At 45.5% G+C, this 16399-nt stretch overlaps 1 protein-coding gene across 3 annotated transcripts in view; it reads left to right on the top strand.

Moving 5' to 3' along the window:
- The window catches only part of EFCAB6 (EF-hand calcium binding domain 6), a 245006-nt gene that overhangs the window by 23440 nt on the left and 205167 nt on the right, over nucleotides 1-16399 (top strand). For all 3 annotated transcript variants that reach the window (XM_056797487.1, XM_056797489.1, XM_056797488.1), the window contains exons 3-4: nucleotides 9671-9825; nucleotides 14590-14801. In XM_056797487.1, the coding sequence (XP_056653465.1) occupies nucleotides 9671-9825; nucleotides 14590-14801 (367 nt within the window). The remainder of the gene's footprint in view (nucleotides 1-9670; nucleotides 9826-14589; nucleotides 14802-16399) is intronic.

Genomic DNA, 16399 nt, shown 5'->3' on the forward strand with positions numbered 1-16399 from the left:
TGGACGAAGAGTATGCCAGGATGCCCAAGGCACTGGTGACGGTGATTTTTGATCCGCTGGTGAGGACCCTTGAACCAATGTGGGAAACGAGAGGATCTGAGGGCCTGGAGAGGGTCAAATCTGGCTTCACTTTGCAAGAAGAGAGAGGAAGTGGCCTCTTCATAGGAGAGGCTCCTGAGCTTGGCTGGTCTTGAACTCTGCTCCTACTTTATGTGAACCTACCATGCTTTGTTCCTCTTCCATCCCATTCTCTTTTCTTTAAGTCTGTGCACGTGCTCAATTCAGTTGGATAAAAATTTGTTAAGTTCCTGCTGGATGCAAGGCACTCTGCTAGGGATACAAAAATGATTTTTAAAGACTTCTTACTTTTAGGAAGCTTACAGTTTATTCATAATTCTTGTGATTCCCTCCAGCCTCACAGTGTGGCATAGCCCACTTCCTTACTGTACAAACCCTTCTATCTGTGTCTTTGATCCTCTATCTATCCATCTCTCTCTCTCTCTCTCTCTCTCTCTCTCTCTCTCTTTCTCTCTTTCTTTCTCTCTCTCTCTCTTTCTCTCTCTCTCTCTTTCTCTCTCTCTTTCTTTCTTTCTCTCTCTCTCTCTCTTTCTCTCTCTCTCTCTCTCTTTCTTTCTCTCTCTCTTTCTTTCTTTCTCTCTCTCTTTCTTTCTTTCTCTCTTTCTTTCTTTCTTTCTTTCTTTCTTTCTTTCTTTCTTTCTTTCTTTCTTTCTTTCTTTCTTTCTTTCTTTCTTTCTTTCTTTCTTTCTTTCTTTCTTTCTTTCTTTCTTTCTTTCTTTCTTTCTTTCTTTCTTTCTTTCTTTCTTTCTTTCTTTCTTTCTTTCTTTCTTTCTTTCTTTCTTTCTTTCTTTCCTCTCTCTCTCTCTCCATTTATCAATCATCTACCTATCTACATTTCCATATATCATAACTTCTTTCTGATTCACTTTTAAGTTGTCCCTTTTGAATGTCTTTAACGGGCCAGAAGAGTAGGAAGTTGGCTGGGTTCAGGAGAGGAAGGCCTGGCTATGACACCTTCTAGCTGAGTGATTGCGGGCAGGCATAATTAAAGCCAACAAGCTTTTGGCTTGTGCTAGGCACTGTTCTAGGACACACAGATGCGCGCAACACAAAATGAAATAGTCCTTGCCCTCCAAGAATTTATCTTCTACTTGGGAGATAGAATTCATGTCCAGATAAGTAAATACACTGTGATTTGCATGTGTTGGAGTAGACAACACTAGTTACTAGAGGATCAAGAAGGAAGAGGACCTAGAGTAGCTGCTCTTTGAAGGAAGGTTAGGATTCCTAGAAGCTGCTCTGGGAAGGGAATGCATTTCAGGTATGGATGATGATTTATGGAAAGGTATAAAGGTGGAAAACAGCTTGGCTGGAATGCTATGTGTATGAGGGGGAGAAATGTGAAGAAAACCAGAAAGGAGGGTTGGAGCCAGAAGGCAAAGGGCCTTCAATGCAGGGCTAGAGAGGTTTAAAAACTGATGTGAGGGACCATTCATGCCTATAAACATACTCAGACCTTTCCTTTCTGTGAAAAACTAGCCTCCTTCCTTGATCTCCATCCTTCAGCAGCTCCCTTCCCTGTCCAACTTCTAGAAAGGGGAGGTTACATTCATTGCTCCCACTTCCCTCCCATGCCCCCCTGCTCTCTGGTAGCCTGGTTTCTGTCCCTGTATTAAAGATGCTTTCCAAAGTTGCCTAGGACACCCAATCCGGGGGCCCTTTCCCAGCAACTGTTGACCATCTTCTCCTCCCTGTTAGAGCTCAGAGCTCACATTTCTATTGCACAAAGGGAATACATTACCACCCCCCTGGGGGAGAAGGTAATTCAATGACTGTGATCCTTAGTTTATCAACAAGAACCTGAGGCTCAGAGGTGAAATGACTTGTGGGACAAGGACGTGAAGCCAGGCTTTGGGCTCTTTCCACTTCATTGCAGCATGGTCCTTCGGTTGTCCTCCTACCTCTCCACCTGCTCCTTCTCAGGCTGCTGGCTCTTCCAAGGCTCTTCCCCTTACAAGGGGGTGTCCAAGTTCCTGTTCTCAGCTCTCTTGTTTTCTCTCTCCATCGAGCTCCTCCATTCCCATGACTTCAATGATTCCTTTCTATGGCTGATGCTCAAATCCAAATCCACTTCAGCCTGGGCATCCTTCTCTGCTGCCATGGATGGTTGGCTCATTGGCTCCTGAAACCCATCGTGACCCAATCCGAACTCCTCGTCTTGCCGAATCTCCTCTCCACCTCCCTCACTGGACTTGAAAATGTTGGAGTCATCGATTCTTCCCCAACATCTAATCAGTTGCCAAGTCCTACCAAATTTTCTTCCATAGCATCTTTCATCTCCTCTTTTTTTCAGCTTACATTTGTTTGTTACCTTTAATTTCCAATGGATCTCCCTGCCTCCCCTTCTTGCACTAGAGAAGGCATCATTTGACAAATAAATACACATGCATATATATTTAGAAACTATAGCATGTTTGTTTCTATTTATCAGTTCTTTTTCTGGAGGTGGACATTCGCAGTTGTTCTTCAAACAATATTTCTGTTGCTATATATGATATTCTCTTGGTTATGCTCATTTTATTCTTCATCATTTAATGGAGGCCTTTCCATATTTAACAAAAACTAACCTGCTCATCATTTCTTACAATGCAGGATTGTGCCATCACAATCATAAACCACAACTTACTCCGTGATTCCCTGATTGATGGACGTCCCCTCAGTTTCCACATTTTTGCTACTACAAACAGAGCTACTAGCAACATTTTAGAACATACAGGGCCCTTTCTTTTTCCCCTGAACACCTTGGAATCGGACCTAATTGTGGTATAGTAAAAGGGTTTACCCAATTTTGTAACCCTTTGGGCATGGATGGTCAGATCACTTCACAGCTGCACCAACAGTGTTTTAATGTGTTAATTTTTCCACATCCTTTCCAATATTTGTAATTTTCTCCTTTTATCATTCTAGCCAATCTGATAGATACAAGATAGTGTTTCAGAATTGTTTTAATGTACATTTCTCTAATCAGGAATGACTTAGAAGGCTGGCTTAGTGGATGGAGAGCCAGGCCTAGACATAGGAGGTCCTGGGTTCAAATCTGACCTCATACACTTCCCAGCTGGGTGACGCTGGGCAAGTCACTTAATCCCCATTGCCTAGCCCTTACCACTCTTCTGCCTTGAAACCCATACCCAGTATTGATACTAAAGAGGAAGGTGAGGATTTAAAAAATGACTTAGAGAATTTTTTTTATATAACTATATATAGTATATATATATATGTATTTTTAGTATTTTATAGGCATTTTCCATATTTTCATATTCAATTTTTCACATAACTGTATATGTACACATATATATACACATAGCTTTGATTTCTTCTTCTGGAAACAACTATTCATATCCTTTGATCAATTATCAACTGGGAAATGACTCATTCTTATAATTTTGTTTCAGTCCTCTACATTTGTCATGTGAGACTTCTCTCTGAGAAACTGGCTATAAATTCCGTCTCCCCACCCCCAATTGTCTTCTTTTCTTTAAAAAATTTTCTTCTTCTTTTTTCATCTTGGTTACATTGTTTTTATCTGCACAACTCCTCTTTAATTTGATGTAATCAAAATGGTCCATTTTCTATCCCATGATGCTCTCTATTTCTAGTGAATAGAAATTCTTCTCTTTTCCAAAAATCTCAAAGGTAACATATTCTGTGCTCCCCTCATTTACTTATGATAGCACCCTTGGCGTCGAGTCCATATATCCATTTTGACCTTATCTTAGTAAACAATATAAGGTTTTGGATGTTCGTCAATTTCTGCCGGACTGCTCCCCAAGTTCCCCAGTTTCTCTTTTTAACAAATAGTGAATTCTCATTCCCAAAGCTTGGATCTTTGTGTTGATCAAACAGGAGAGTACTCGAATCGTTTACTACTGTGCATTGTATACCTATCCTGTTCCAATGATCCACCACTTTATTTCTTAACCAGTACTAGATACTTTTTTTGCCCAACTCTTATCTTTTTTCTTAGAATCAATACTGTTTATCAAAGAGTGGTAAGGGCTAGATGGAGCAGGTTAAGTGACTTGCCCAGGGTCATACAGTTAGGAAATGTCTGAGTTCAGATTTGAATTCAGGACCTCCCATCTCTAAGCCTGGCTCTCAATCCACTCAGTCACCTAGCTGCTCCCAGATAGTTTTGTTAATTAATACCTTATAATACAGTTTAATGTCTGGTAATACTAGACCTCCTTCTTTTACATTTAATTCCTTTGATATTTTTGACCCTTTATTCTTCCAAATGAATTTTGTTCTTATTTTTTCCAGCTCAACAAAAAAATATTTTTGGGCAGCTTAATTGGGATGGCCCTGGATAAGTAGATTAGTTTAGGTAGAATATTGATTCAGCCTCCTCATGGATGATTAATATTTCTCCAAATACTTAAATCTGACTTCATTTGTATAAGAAGTGTTTTAGAATTATATTCATATAGTTTATGGGTTTGTTAAATTTATTGGCATGTAAATGGGCAAAATAATTCCTGATAATTGCTTTAATTTCATCTTCATTGGTGATGTAGTCATCCTTTTCATTTTTGATAATAACGATTTTGGTATTCTTCTTTCTTCTTAAAAAGCATATTACCCATACCCAGTGGAATTGTGCGTCGGCTATGGGAGAGGTGGGAGGAGGGGAGGAAGGAAGAGAATATGATTTTTGTAACCAAGGAATAATGTTTGAAATTGACCAAATAAAAATAAAAAATATGAAAAGAGAAAAATCATATTACCCACTGGTTTATCTATTTTATTGCTGTTTAAAAAAAATAAAACCAGCTCCTAGCTTTATTTATTAATTCAATGATTTTCTTGAATTCAATTTTATTAACTTTACATTTAATTTTCAGGGTTTATAATTTGTTGTTTAATTGAGGATTTAAGATTTGTTCTTTTTCTAGTTTTATAAAACTTTTACTAAATTTGATGTAAGCATTTAAAGATATACTATGGGGGCAGCTAGGTGGCTCAGTGGATAGAGAGCCAGACTTAGGGTCAAAAGGTCCTTAGTTCAAATCTCTTTGTAGCTGTGTGACCCTGGGCAAGGCACTTAACACCCACTACCTAGTCCTTACAGTAGTAGTTCCTCTGCCTTGGAACCAATACACAATATTGGATTCTAAAATTGAAAGGTAAAGGTTTTAAAAAAAAAATATATATATATATATATATTTTCCTCTGATTATTGCTTTTGCTGCATCCCATAAGTTTTGGCATGTTTTCTCATTATTATCATTCTCTTTAATAAAATTCTTTTGTTTCTGATTTGTTCTTTGGCCCATCTATCCTTTAAGATTAGGTTATTTACTTTTCAATTACTTTTTAATCTGTGTTTCATATGGTTCTTTATTGAATGTAGTTTTATTGCATTATAATCTAAAAAGGATGCATTTAATATTTCTCCTTTTTTGCATATGATTGTAAAGTTTTTATGCCCTAATATATGGTCAGTATCACTGAGAAAAGGTATATTCCTTTCTATTCATATTCAGTTCTCTCTAGATTTCTATCGTATTTAGCTTATCTGTTTCTATTCATCTCCTTGACTTCTTTCTTATTTATTTTTTGGTTAGATTTACCTAGTTCTGAGAAAGGAATGTTGAAAACCCTAACTATTATAGCTTTGATATTTCCACTTTTAATTCCTTTACCCTTTCCTTTATAATTTGGTTGCTGTATCATTTGGCGCATAAATGTTTAATATTGATATTACTTCACTATCTATGGTTCCTTTTAATAATATAGTTTTCCTTCTTATCTCTTTTAATTAAATCTATTTTAGCGTTATTATTTTTTGAGATCATGATTGTTACCCTAGCTTTTTTAATTTTTTTACATCAGCAAAGGATAAGAAATTCTATTCCATTTCTTTATTTTTACTTTATGTCTGGCTCTTATTTTTAAATGTGTTTCTTATAATCAACATATTTTTGGATTCTGGTTTTTGATCCATTCTACTATTCATTTTCATTTTATGGGAGAGTTCATCCAATTCTCATTCAAAGTTATAATTATTTATTGTATATTTTCTTCTATCCTACTTCCTCCCTTCTGTTTATCCTTCTCCCTCTCCATCTTTTTATTCTACTACTATGCAGAATTCTAATTTACTTCTGCCACTGCCTCCCCAATCCATAAACCTTAAAAAAAAAACAACCAAACCCTTACTTTCTGTCTAGAATGTCTAAAATGTACATTTAAGTATTGATTCTAAGGCAGAACAGTAAGGTCTGGGCAATTGAGTGTTCTAAGTGTTCTAAGAGTTAAGTGACTTGCCTAGAGTCACACAGTTAGGAAATGTCTATTGCCAATTTTTAACCTAGGTCCTCCTGACTCTATCCACTGTGCTACCTCTGCCACACACCTTTCTAAGAGTCCTTTCCTTAACTTAGCCCCTTGCTGTCCTATTTCTCTGTAAGTTAAGAAATATTTTATACCCAACTAGATCTATATATAATTCTCTCTTTAGTCTACTTCCAATGAGAATAAAGTCCCTTTGCTGCCAGCCTTCTACTCTATCCTCCTCTCCACTGTAAAAGTTCTTCCACTCATGCTGGTTTGCTCCATTTTCCTCTCCCTACCCAATTTTATTTTTTAGGATCATCCTATCATAATCAATTCAATTCTAAGCCCTCTATTTATGTATGTTCTTTCTAACTTCCATAATAATGTTGATATTCTTAAGAGTTACAAATATCATTTTCCTATATAAGAGCTACACAGTTTAACCTTAAGTCCCTTGTGGCTACTCTTTCATATTTACCTTCTTGATTCTCTCCTGATTCTTGTATTTGTAAGTCATATTTTCTGTTTAGTTCTGGTCTTTTCTAACAATGTATGAACAATGTATGAAAGTCCCTTTATACATTAAATATAATTTCCCCCCCTATAGGATTACACTGGATAGCTTATTGTTGGATAGCTGATTCTTGGTTGTTCTTTGGAATATTATATTCCATCCCCTTCATTCTTTTAATGTAGAAGTTGCTAAATCTTGTGTTATCCTGACTGAAGCTCCACAATATTTGAATAATTTCTTTGTAATATTTTTCTTTCTTATAATCTTTCTTGAAATATTTCCTTCTTTACCTGGAAGCTTTGAAACTTAATTATAATTTTCCTGTGGTTTTTCATTTGGAATCTTTTTCAGGTGATGATTAGTGGATTTTTTCCAATTTCTATTTCCTCTTTAGTTATAAAACTTCAGGGCAATTTTCTTTAATGATTTTTTGAAGCATAGTGTTTAGACTCTTTTCTTCATCATTCAGGTAGTTTAACAATTCTTATATTTTCTCTCATTGGTCTGTTTTCTAAGTCAATTATTTTTCCAATGAGATATTTAATGTTATTTTCTATTTTGTCATTCTTTTGATTTTGTTTTTATTATTTTTTGATATCTTATGAAATCATTACCTTTCCCTTTCCCAATTCCAACTTTTAAGGAAATTATTTTCTTCAGTAAGTTTTTGGATCTCTTTTTCCAATTGGTTGACTTTCTTTTCATAATTTTTCTTAAGTTTCTTTTATTACTTTTTGCCTTTCCAATTTTTCTTCTCTCTTTTAATTGACTTTGAAGTCCTTTTAAAGTTCTTTCAAGAATTCTTTTTGAGCTTGTAACCATTTTACATTTTGCTTTAAAGCTTTACAAGTAACTGTTTTGACTTCATTCCCTTCTTTTGGGTTTGAAACTTGATCTCTATCATCACTGTAACTATCTATGGACAGGTTCTTCTTCTTTTATGTATTGAAAGCCTATTTCTTAGCTGTTAACTTTATGTTAGAGTTGGGCTCTGTTCCCATGATATTGGGGTTAATGTCTCAGGCATCAGGTTTTTTCAGCTGTTGTTTCAGGTTCTTTTACTTTTTCATTGTTCTGATGATCCAAGGCCAGATGTGGTCACTGCTTCTCTGGCTTGTGCCTTGGTCTATGAGTGACTTCAGGAACTCCTCTCCTGAGTTGTGACCAGGGCCCCCTCACTGCTGCCACCACAAGTGCTCTAACTCTTCAAGGTCCCTAAAACACACCACCAGCCTCATTTTCTCGAGACCACAAGCATCAGTTTGCCCCTTTGCCCTGGAATTGAAAACAGGCACTTGGCTCTTATGTGAATGATCCCAACCAGCAGGACTCCACCCCTCTGTGGCCACATTCAGCAGTATACTCACTCCTTCTCACCCATAATCTCCCCCTGATCAGCTGCCATACCCCTACATTATCTGTGGGGTCAAAGCTTCTGTAGCCACGGTTTCCCTGGACACAGCTGCTGATAGATGCAGGTGGCCCTCCTTCACTCCTGTCAGATCACTACCCCACAGGTAGGATCTTTTCTAGTCGTCCCAAATTGTCTTAGGATGAACGACAGCTTTACCTAGACTTTTTAGTCTGCCCTGAAATCCACTTTGAGGCATTATTTTAGGTGGTTTGGATGGGGTGTGTGTGTGGATTTTGGGATAGCCGCAACATTTCCTGCCTTGTTTTGCCATCATCCCTCCAATTCTCTCTTCCATAGTATCTTTTATGGGAAAGTTTTTTTTATTGTTGTTTGCTCATTTTCCCAGCCTATTTCTTGGCTTTGTTAAAGTTGGGCTTTGCTCAACTTGGGGGAGGGGAGCCTTGTTTTGAGCTTTGGCCTTTTTCATGCTTTTTTGGGGAGTTTTTTCTATGGGTCTATAAGTTTTTGGTGCTTCCAAGGTGGTGTGATTCTGGGGGAGGTGTGGCCACTGCTCTCCCCGCCTGCACTCTGTTCTCCTGTAGCTGCAAGTACTGAGGCTTCTCCTTACCCTGGAACTGTGACCCGGCACTCTTTGGAGCGACGGAAGTGCTAATCGGTGCCAGCTATCCCAGAGCCAGAAAGAGTCCCCTAGTCTGACCTCCCTTACTGCCTCTGGGCCGACTGCTGCACCGACTGGAGCCTGGTCCCTCTGGCACCACAGACTCTTGCCAACCTCTGAAGTTTTCTTTGGCTGGAAAAATGCCTCCCCCAACCCTTTTGTCAACTCCGCAGCCCCAAAATTTGATGCAAAGTATTTTAAAGACGTTTGGCAGGGAACGTTGGGAGATTTCAGCTGAATTCACCTATAACCTGCCATCTTGACTTTTTACCGCCTTACCATGCACTTTTTTTTAACCCTTACTTTCTGCCTTGGAGCCAATATGTTGTATTGGCTCCAAGGCAGAGGAATGGTAAGGGCTAGGCCATGGGGGTCAAGGGACTTGCCCAGGGCCACCCAGCTGGGAAGTATCTGAGGCCAGATTGGAACCCAGGACCTTCCATCTCTAGGTCTGACTCTCAATCCACGGAGCCACCCAGCTGCCCCCACCATGCACTTTTAAGAGGGATTCTTGATGGCTCTTAGGCTCTCTTAGCCTCTCTTAGGCTCATCCACCCCTATCCCCCCCCCATCCTATCACTCGGGGGCATTTTAGGTAAGTGGTTGTTTTGAATTCATTTTGAGTTCCTTCTTTTCCTAGGGCCTATTGAGACTGCCCCAAATCCCAGTGTGTGAAGGCCCTCCACCAACCCAGCAGGCAGGTCTGTGGCCATGCAGGAGAGGCAGGTCAGGGCCCCCCCCTCACGGGACACTGTTTTCCTTTCAGTCACAGGGAGTTAATACGATCCGTCGTGAATTCAGTGGATTTGGGGACTTTGCAACCCGTGGCTGCTATAGTCAAAGCAGATGGAAGGCCTCATTCTTCACCCCTTAATATCATGGCCCCCAATTCTGGCAGAAGCCTCGACAGGCCATCTTCATGTGAGTAGCCGGAGCTGTATTTAAAGGCCGTATTTCTGGGGAGCCAATGTGGTCTGAGTCCTGGACCTGCGGCTTTCTGGGGGGGCCCTTTCCCATCTGGGGCTCAGTTTCCTCATCCGGGAAGTGGGGGTGGGGGGAGATTTCCCCAGAGGCGTGTTCCAGTGCTAACATTCTGTGGCTCGGATTTCGTGTGGAATAGAACGGAGGCCCCCCTCACGTTGCCCTGCCTGGCACGATGAGGCGACATTTCCTCTTCTCCTCGCTCCTCGCTTGGGGCAGGCTGTCTCTGTCCCTCCGAGATGATGAGCAGCATCTTTCGGGACCACTTTTCCCTTGCTGTGTCGCGCTGGTCCACAGTGAGGAAGAGGAGGAGGAAAAGAGGGAGGCCATACCTGGCTGGCTCAAGGATGCTGGGCGTGATCCTTTTCCCCATCTTCTCAAGGGCCAGACACTTCCTTGCCTCCCTCCCAAGCAGAGCCAGCGGGCTAATTGGACTTTTCTCTCCCAAAGTCTGCTCCCGCGCCTTAAAAACGGCCGAACTTTCAAAGAAAGGGAAGTGAATTGATGGCAGCTGTGGGCCACCCCCAGAGGTGGAGAGAGGGCCGGGGTTCAAGAGCCATGTCAGCTTTTGGAACTCGATTGGAGGCCTGGGAATGGCATCTTTTTAGTCCCTCGGTGCGCGGCCTCCGGTGACACCCCTCTTCCTTTTGTGCCGTGGCGTTTCCAGTATACAATGACACCCCTTTTGTTCAGACATGTTGTTGTACATGTATGTGTGGCCACACAGACGGGACATGCAACGCTCCATAATACACACGCTGCGATGATGCTCCCAGCATCCAGGAGGCACGGTGATGCAGCCCTGACTGCCGCTGTTCCCATCGCTCCTGGGATCAGTTTCCTTCCTTGGCAGCGGCTAAAGCAGCGAGAGCTTGGAGAGGCCAGAAGGCTGCTGGCGGCCACCTGGTGCCATCCTGAGCCGGGCGTTGGGTCCAGACTTCCGCTGAGCCCTTTCCTTCTCCCACATCCACGCGAGACAGAGACGAGCCTCTCTGGCCACTCTTGAAGATGGTTGGCAAACTTGGATGATTTACCTCCACTGATATCGCTGTGGTTGGTCCTTGTGGGAGGGAAGTCCGGGGAGGAACAGCGATGGACAGCACGTGGCTCTGGAGAGCTGCCCAGGGCTGGCGTCCTCCTCCGTGGCTGTGGGTTCAAAGCTCACCTCCAGGCAGGTGATTCTCAAACGGACCCACCCAGCCTCAGCCTCCCTCCTGACCTCTGCGCTCTCGTTTCAGCTGTCTCTTGGACATTTTGAGCTGGACCCGTGTCATTAGCATCTTAAACTCAGCACGGCCCAAACAGAGTTCGTCACCCCCTCCCACACCCCGACCCTTCTCTCTTCTAGCAGACGATGTGGCCAGGCTTGCCCTCTTACCTTTCATATCTCATTGGTGGACAAATCTCATTTCTACCCAACAACTCTCCTAGGAGCCCCCCGCCTCTCCTCCTCTCCCACCGCCTCTCCAGTCCACGCACTGCTCAGTTCTCAAAGGGATTTCTCTAAAGCCCAGGTCTGAGCAGGGCACCTTCCTGCTCAAGCAACTCCTGTGGCTCCCTGTTACCTCTGTGGCAAAAAATAAAGCCCTCTTTTTAGTCTTTAAAGGCATTTCTTGCCTGGCTGACTTTTCTTGGATGCTTTGAGTCACCCCATTACCTCGTGACCTGGTCCCCTAACTGTTCCTCCACAGAACATTTCATCTCTAGTCCCCTGGCTCCCACCCTGCCACCTTCTCAAAGACCCTTGGCTTCCTTGAAGCCTCAGCTCAAGCCCTGCTTCCTGCCCCCTTCTCCCTGCTAGTGCCTTCTATTTGCACGGTTATTGACTTAGAGACCGTCTGGTCTCTTCCGTCAGGATGTGATATACTCATTTTTGCCTGTCTTTGACTCCTCAGGCCCAGGCCATCCCCCATTCCAGGCCCTGCCCCTGGGCCTGTTGGCCCAGGAGGGGTTCAGTGCTTTGCCCAGCGCCACACATCCCGCTTGAGTTGGATTTGGGGCTCGGACTTGGCTTTCTCGGCTGCCTCAGAAGAGGGCTCTCCATCCACTGTTCCATGCTGCTCTCACAGAATGTGCCTGGTCCTTGGATTTGGTTTTGGGACAGCTGCTGACCAAGCCTAGACTCATAGGACCAAAAGATTGTGGGACTATGGAGTTAGAGATGACAGGGATCATATACTAGGAGCTAACATTCCTCCAGGGCTCTCCCGTTTGCCAAATACTTTATGTGGGTTATCCCCATTGAGCCTCACGGCAACCCATTTTATAGACGAGGAGACCAAGGCTCAGAGAAGGATTAATTGGCTTGCCCAAAGTCACACAGGCAGCTAGTCAAAGATAAAACCTAGAATAAGAGTCTGCAGAGCTCAGAGCTAGATTAGCTTGGCCAGTCCGTGACCTGAGTGGGAATCTCCCAACAAGTGGTCCAGTGGAATCCTTGCTGTGATTGGGAGCTACCCAAGGCAGTCTATTCTATGCTGGAATAGCTCCAGTCATTAGTCTGGACACTAGTCATCTTTATGTAATGCTGGGAGGGTTGGGTGCGCAGTTGTCATTGTCCCCATTTTACAGAAAAGGAAACTGAGACTCAGATAGAGGGGGGACCCGACTTGGCCATGTTCACCCAAATACAAGTGACCAGAAGAGGCCAGGCCTTCTGACTCCCAGGCCAATCAACATACTTGGCACTCCTATGGGGCTCTTCAGAAGCCTGCTGCGGATATTGGTTCAAGGTCTGCTTTGTCCATGTCGGAGTCCATCTGGGATCCCCGGTGCCATCATGACTGTTCCCAGATCCATGCAGTAACCATCGCAGGGATAAGTGAGGGTTAGGTGGGGGAGCACAGATCATCCCATGATCCTTCTCTCCCTGTAACAGGGTGGGTGTGTTCTGGGGGAGCCGGGCTCTGTGAAAACAGCTCGATAAGGGATGGACAGAGCCAATAGATCAACTGTAATCACAAAGCACTTACAGCCTCAGCTGCTCTCCTTTCCTTCTCCCCCTCCCTGGCAGGCAGAAGATGGTCACTTGGTGCTCATTTGGCCATCCGTGGGCACGCATGGCGCATTTACTGGTGCTGTTAGCTGGCGGGTTCCACGTTTCCCCATTTTGAGACTGAAAGTGAGAGTGGGTCTGCATGATGGTGCACATCTGGGCAAGGGTGTAAATGGTGGTTCAAGTCAGGTGTCAGTTGGGTGTGTCCCAGGGAGGCTTTTCCGCCCTGAAGTGCCTCGTTAGTCCCCGCCCAGAGAATGGCGGCAAGTGCGTTTAAGTGGGGTTGTTGACAAGCTGGCGAGGGGAATCCTGGGGAAAGAAGGACAACTCATGCTGGCTTGGGGGGAGCTGCTGCTGCCACATGGGCACAGCGGAGGGAGGAAAGGGTGACCCGAGCTTTCCTCTGTGCCTTTTGGCCCTGAGGCCGCAGACCTAGTGTAGTGCCTGACCCGGAAAGCACTGAATCCGCGCTTGGTTCTGTAGGCCTGCCCTCTCCCTGGGAGAGTGGGAGCTTCCGAGGACAGCGAACGCTCCTGGCCGGTGGTGAGGGACTGAGAAGCCCTTTGTTGACCCTGCGTGCGTGTTTCCCGATGGAATGGGAGCTTCTCCGGCGGCACCTTGGTTTTCCTCCCTCCCTCCGGCTCCCACACTTGTGCCTGCCCTTGTGTGGTGCGGCTGCGGAGGCGGACAGATCCCAGGCTGGACCCTTCCTCCCGAGGCGGAAGCAGAGTGTGGCACCACTGACGTCGCTGAGCCCGAGGTCCGGACGGGGCCTCGGTTTCCCCATCTGTACTCTGGCCGGGCGCAGCCTCCTTCTGAATCTGTTGCTCTTGAAGGGCGGCTCTGGCCTCCCTCTCTCTGGCTTTAGTGCTCCATTGGGGAATCCCGCCCAAGGACAGGGTCTGCTTCCTCCTCCTCCTCCCACGCAGGGCAGATTCTGAGGGGATCCGATCCCAGGAAAGCTGCTCCTTGCAGGGTTCGTGTCGGATCCTCGGGAGCTCCTGACTCATTTCAGCTTGGGTGGCTTCTTCTTCAGGAGCAGATTAAAACCCTTCTGTGACTTGGGGCCCAAACAAGTCATTTTTCGGGTCCCCTCCCAAGGCTAGCTGGCCCGGCCCTTCCCTCCCAGCAGGCCCTTGGTTGAGCCAAGCCGCCTCTAAAATGACCTTGCTTAGAATCTCCTCTGCTTCCGGACAGGCAGTGCAACAAGTTGGTAAAGCTCCTACTACGTGCCCAGCTAGCTGCCCTCCAGAAGCCTGTGTTCTCCTGGGAACGTTAGAAGAAGGATTTTCCTTTGTACCGCCTTGTGTTCATTCTTCTGAGTGGGAACCTCAGACGGGGCAGTGGATAAACCCTGACTTTGGAGTCCTAGGTCTTGAGTTCAAATCCCCGCTCAGCCATGTGCTGCCTCCCTGGTTTTGGGTCCCTCTTTTCTCCCCGTAACACCAGATGCCGAGGTCAGCCCCGTCCAGCTCTAGGTGTGTCATGGCATTCTGGTTGGGGAGGAAAGTCACTGGAGGCCTTTCCACTGCAGTTGTCTGGAGGGCGGCTCCCCTTCTCCCCTGGTTGTGGGGGCCCGGCTGGGTCATTCACTGCCCAGCGGGCTCTTCTCCAAAGGTGTCAGGGCTGGGCTGCTCTGGCCCAACTCCCAGCACGTCTCGGGGTCTCTGCAGTGAACCCAGGCACTGAGGGCTGCTTCTGCTTTCTAGCTATCTGCGTGGTGAACCCCATCCTGTCCTTTGCGGATCTGGACCGGATCTTCTTTCAAAAAATCCTCAAAAAGGAGGAGGACTTGAAGAAAGCCTTCAACATCATCGACTCGGAGCAAACCCTGAGGGTGACCAAGAACCAGCTGCGGAGAGTCATTGAGGTCTACCTCCTCCCTCTCACTCGGAAGCAGTTTAACGAGGTGCTGTCTCAGGTAGGCACTGGGTGGTGGGCGCCGCCTCCTCCTCCTCCTCGCAGCTCCAGGTGAATGCCAGGGAGCCACGGCTGGGCAGGGGGCACAGCGATGGGGGCTCCCCTTAAGGACCAAGCTTCTGGCTTGTGATTCGGACCTTCTCTTTCTGAGTCATGAAAACAAACAGCCAGAGACTCCAGTGACCACCCCCCCCATGCCTTTCCTGGGCTCCCCAACTTTCCCCAGGCTCTTTGCAGTCGCTCTCAAGCAAGCACCAGCAATGGGTGCCTTTGGCCCAGAAGGAACTGGGCTCCCCCAGCCAGGATTCATTGAGGAGCTCAGAAACCCAAACAGATTCCCCGGGGACCCTGGAGGACACCAGCCTCTCCCTGGGTGCTCATCCGGGCCCTTCATGCCCGAGGAGCCAAAACCACAGCCCTGGTGACCAGCCTTTCAGGGCCTGCCTGAGAGTGAGGCCGTTCCCAGACAACAGATCACCCACGGTCCAGGCCTTCCCACGTTAAAAGGAAGGTGTCACGGCAGCAGAATGCAGAATGGCCTGTTGAAGGCTTTCCCAGGGCCCTGGGGGTGGTGAGTGGAGGCTCCTTCCCCTCCTGCCTCCCTCTATGAGCCGGCACCTCAGAGCTTCTCCTCCGGGGACAAAAATGCTGCAAAGGCCGGAGGGATCCCGGGCTGTCCGTGTGCACATTAGCCCAAGCCCAGCTTCTGAGTCTCCTTTGGGTCCTGGGTGTGGGGGGGAGCCTGGGGTACCCTTGTCACTCTCTGGCCTGTCACGAGCCAACATGCCTGAGAGCAGCAAATGTGCAGAATGGGAATTGCTCATTTTTGTTGTCCGGAGCTGGCGGGGCTCCCAGATCTTGAGGGAAGTGGAAATGGTGGCTGGGAAGCTGGGGAAGAATTGGGGATATTTAGGATGGAAGAAAAGACTCGAGGGACACCACCCGAGTTCAGTGTCTGAAGGAGTGTCCTCGCAGAGATGGATTAGACTTAGACTGTTGAGAACCCTGGAGATCAGAATTGGGAGGAGTGGGTGGGAGTTAGTAAAAGGAAAGACTTAGATTGTCCATTGCCCCAAAGTGTGAAGTTGGGGGGAAATTGTGGTTTGACCATGACAGGAGATCCTTGGGCTAGGGTCTGGTGGACACTAACTGGGTATGGGAGAGTAGAGAGTTATCCTTCAGGTCTGGAGCGGGCCAGGTGACTCTAGAGTCCTCATCCGACTGAGCCTGTGATTCTAGGAAGGTTCCCATGGACTGTGGTTGCCAGAACTCTTGAATCCCTTCCTTTCCTTTTGTCAGGCTAAAAAAGCCAATGGAGAGAAAATGGGCATTGAAGGACTGACTCAGGATCAGATCTAGTGAAAAGGAACCTGGCAGAAGTGAATTAAATTGACTTCTGAATTTGCATCCAATTGGAGTCCAAGCTAATTGCTTGGATGTGCAAACCCTTCTTTCTGCTGTAATAGAAATTGGAGTTTATAGATATGTTTGGATGGGGATCAAAATATATTTTTACTCATTTTATTGTTTTCAGAAACTAGTAACTATATCATAGAGAAGGCAGATTTTTTCTTTTTTGCTCAAAGTTCTCTAGATGTT

Source organism: Monodelphis domestica, chromosome 5 (assembly GCF_027887165.1).
Source record: "Monodelphis domestica isolate mMonDom1 chromosome 5, mMonDom1.pri, whole genome shotgun sequence".
Taxonomy (NCBI): Eukaryota; Metazoa; Chordata; class Mammalia; order Didelphimorphia; family Didelphidae; genus Monodelphis; species Monodelphis domestica.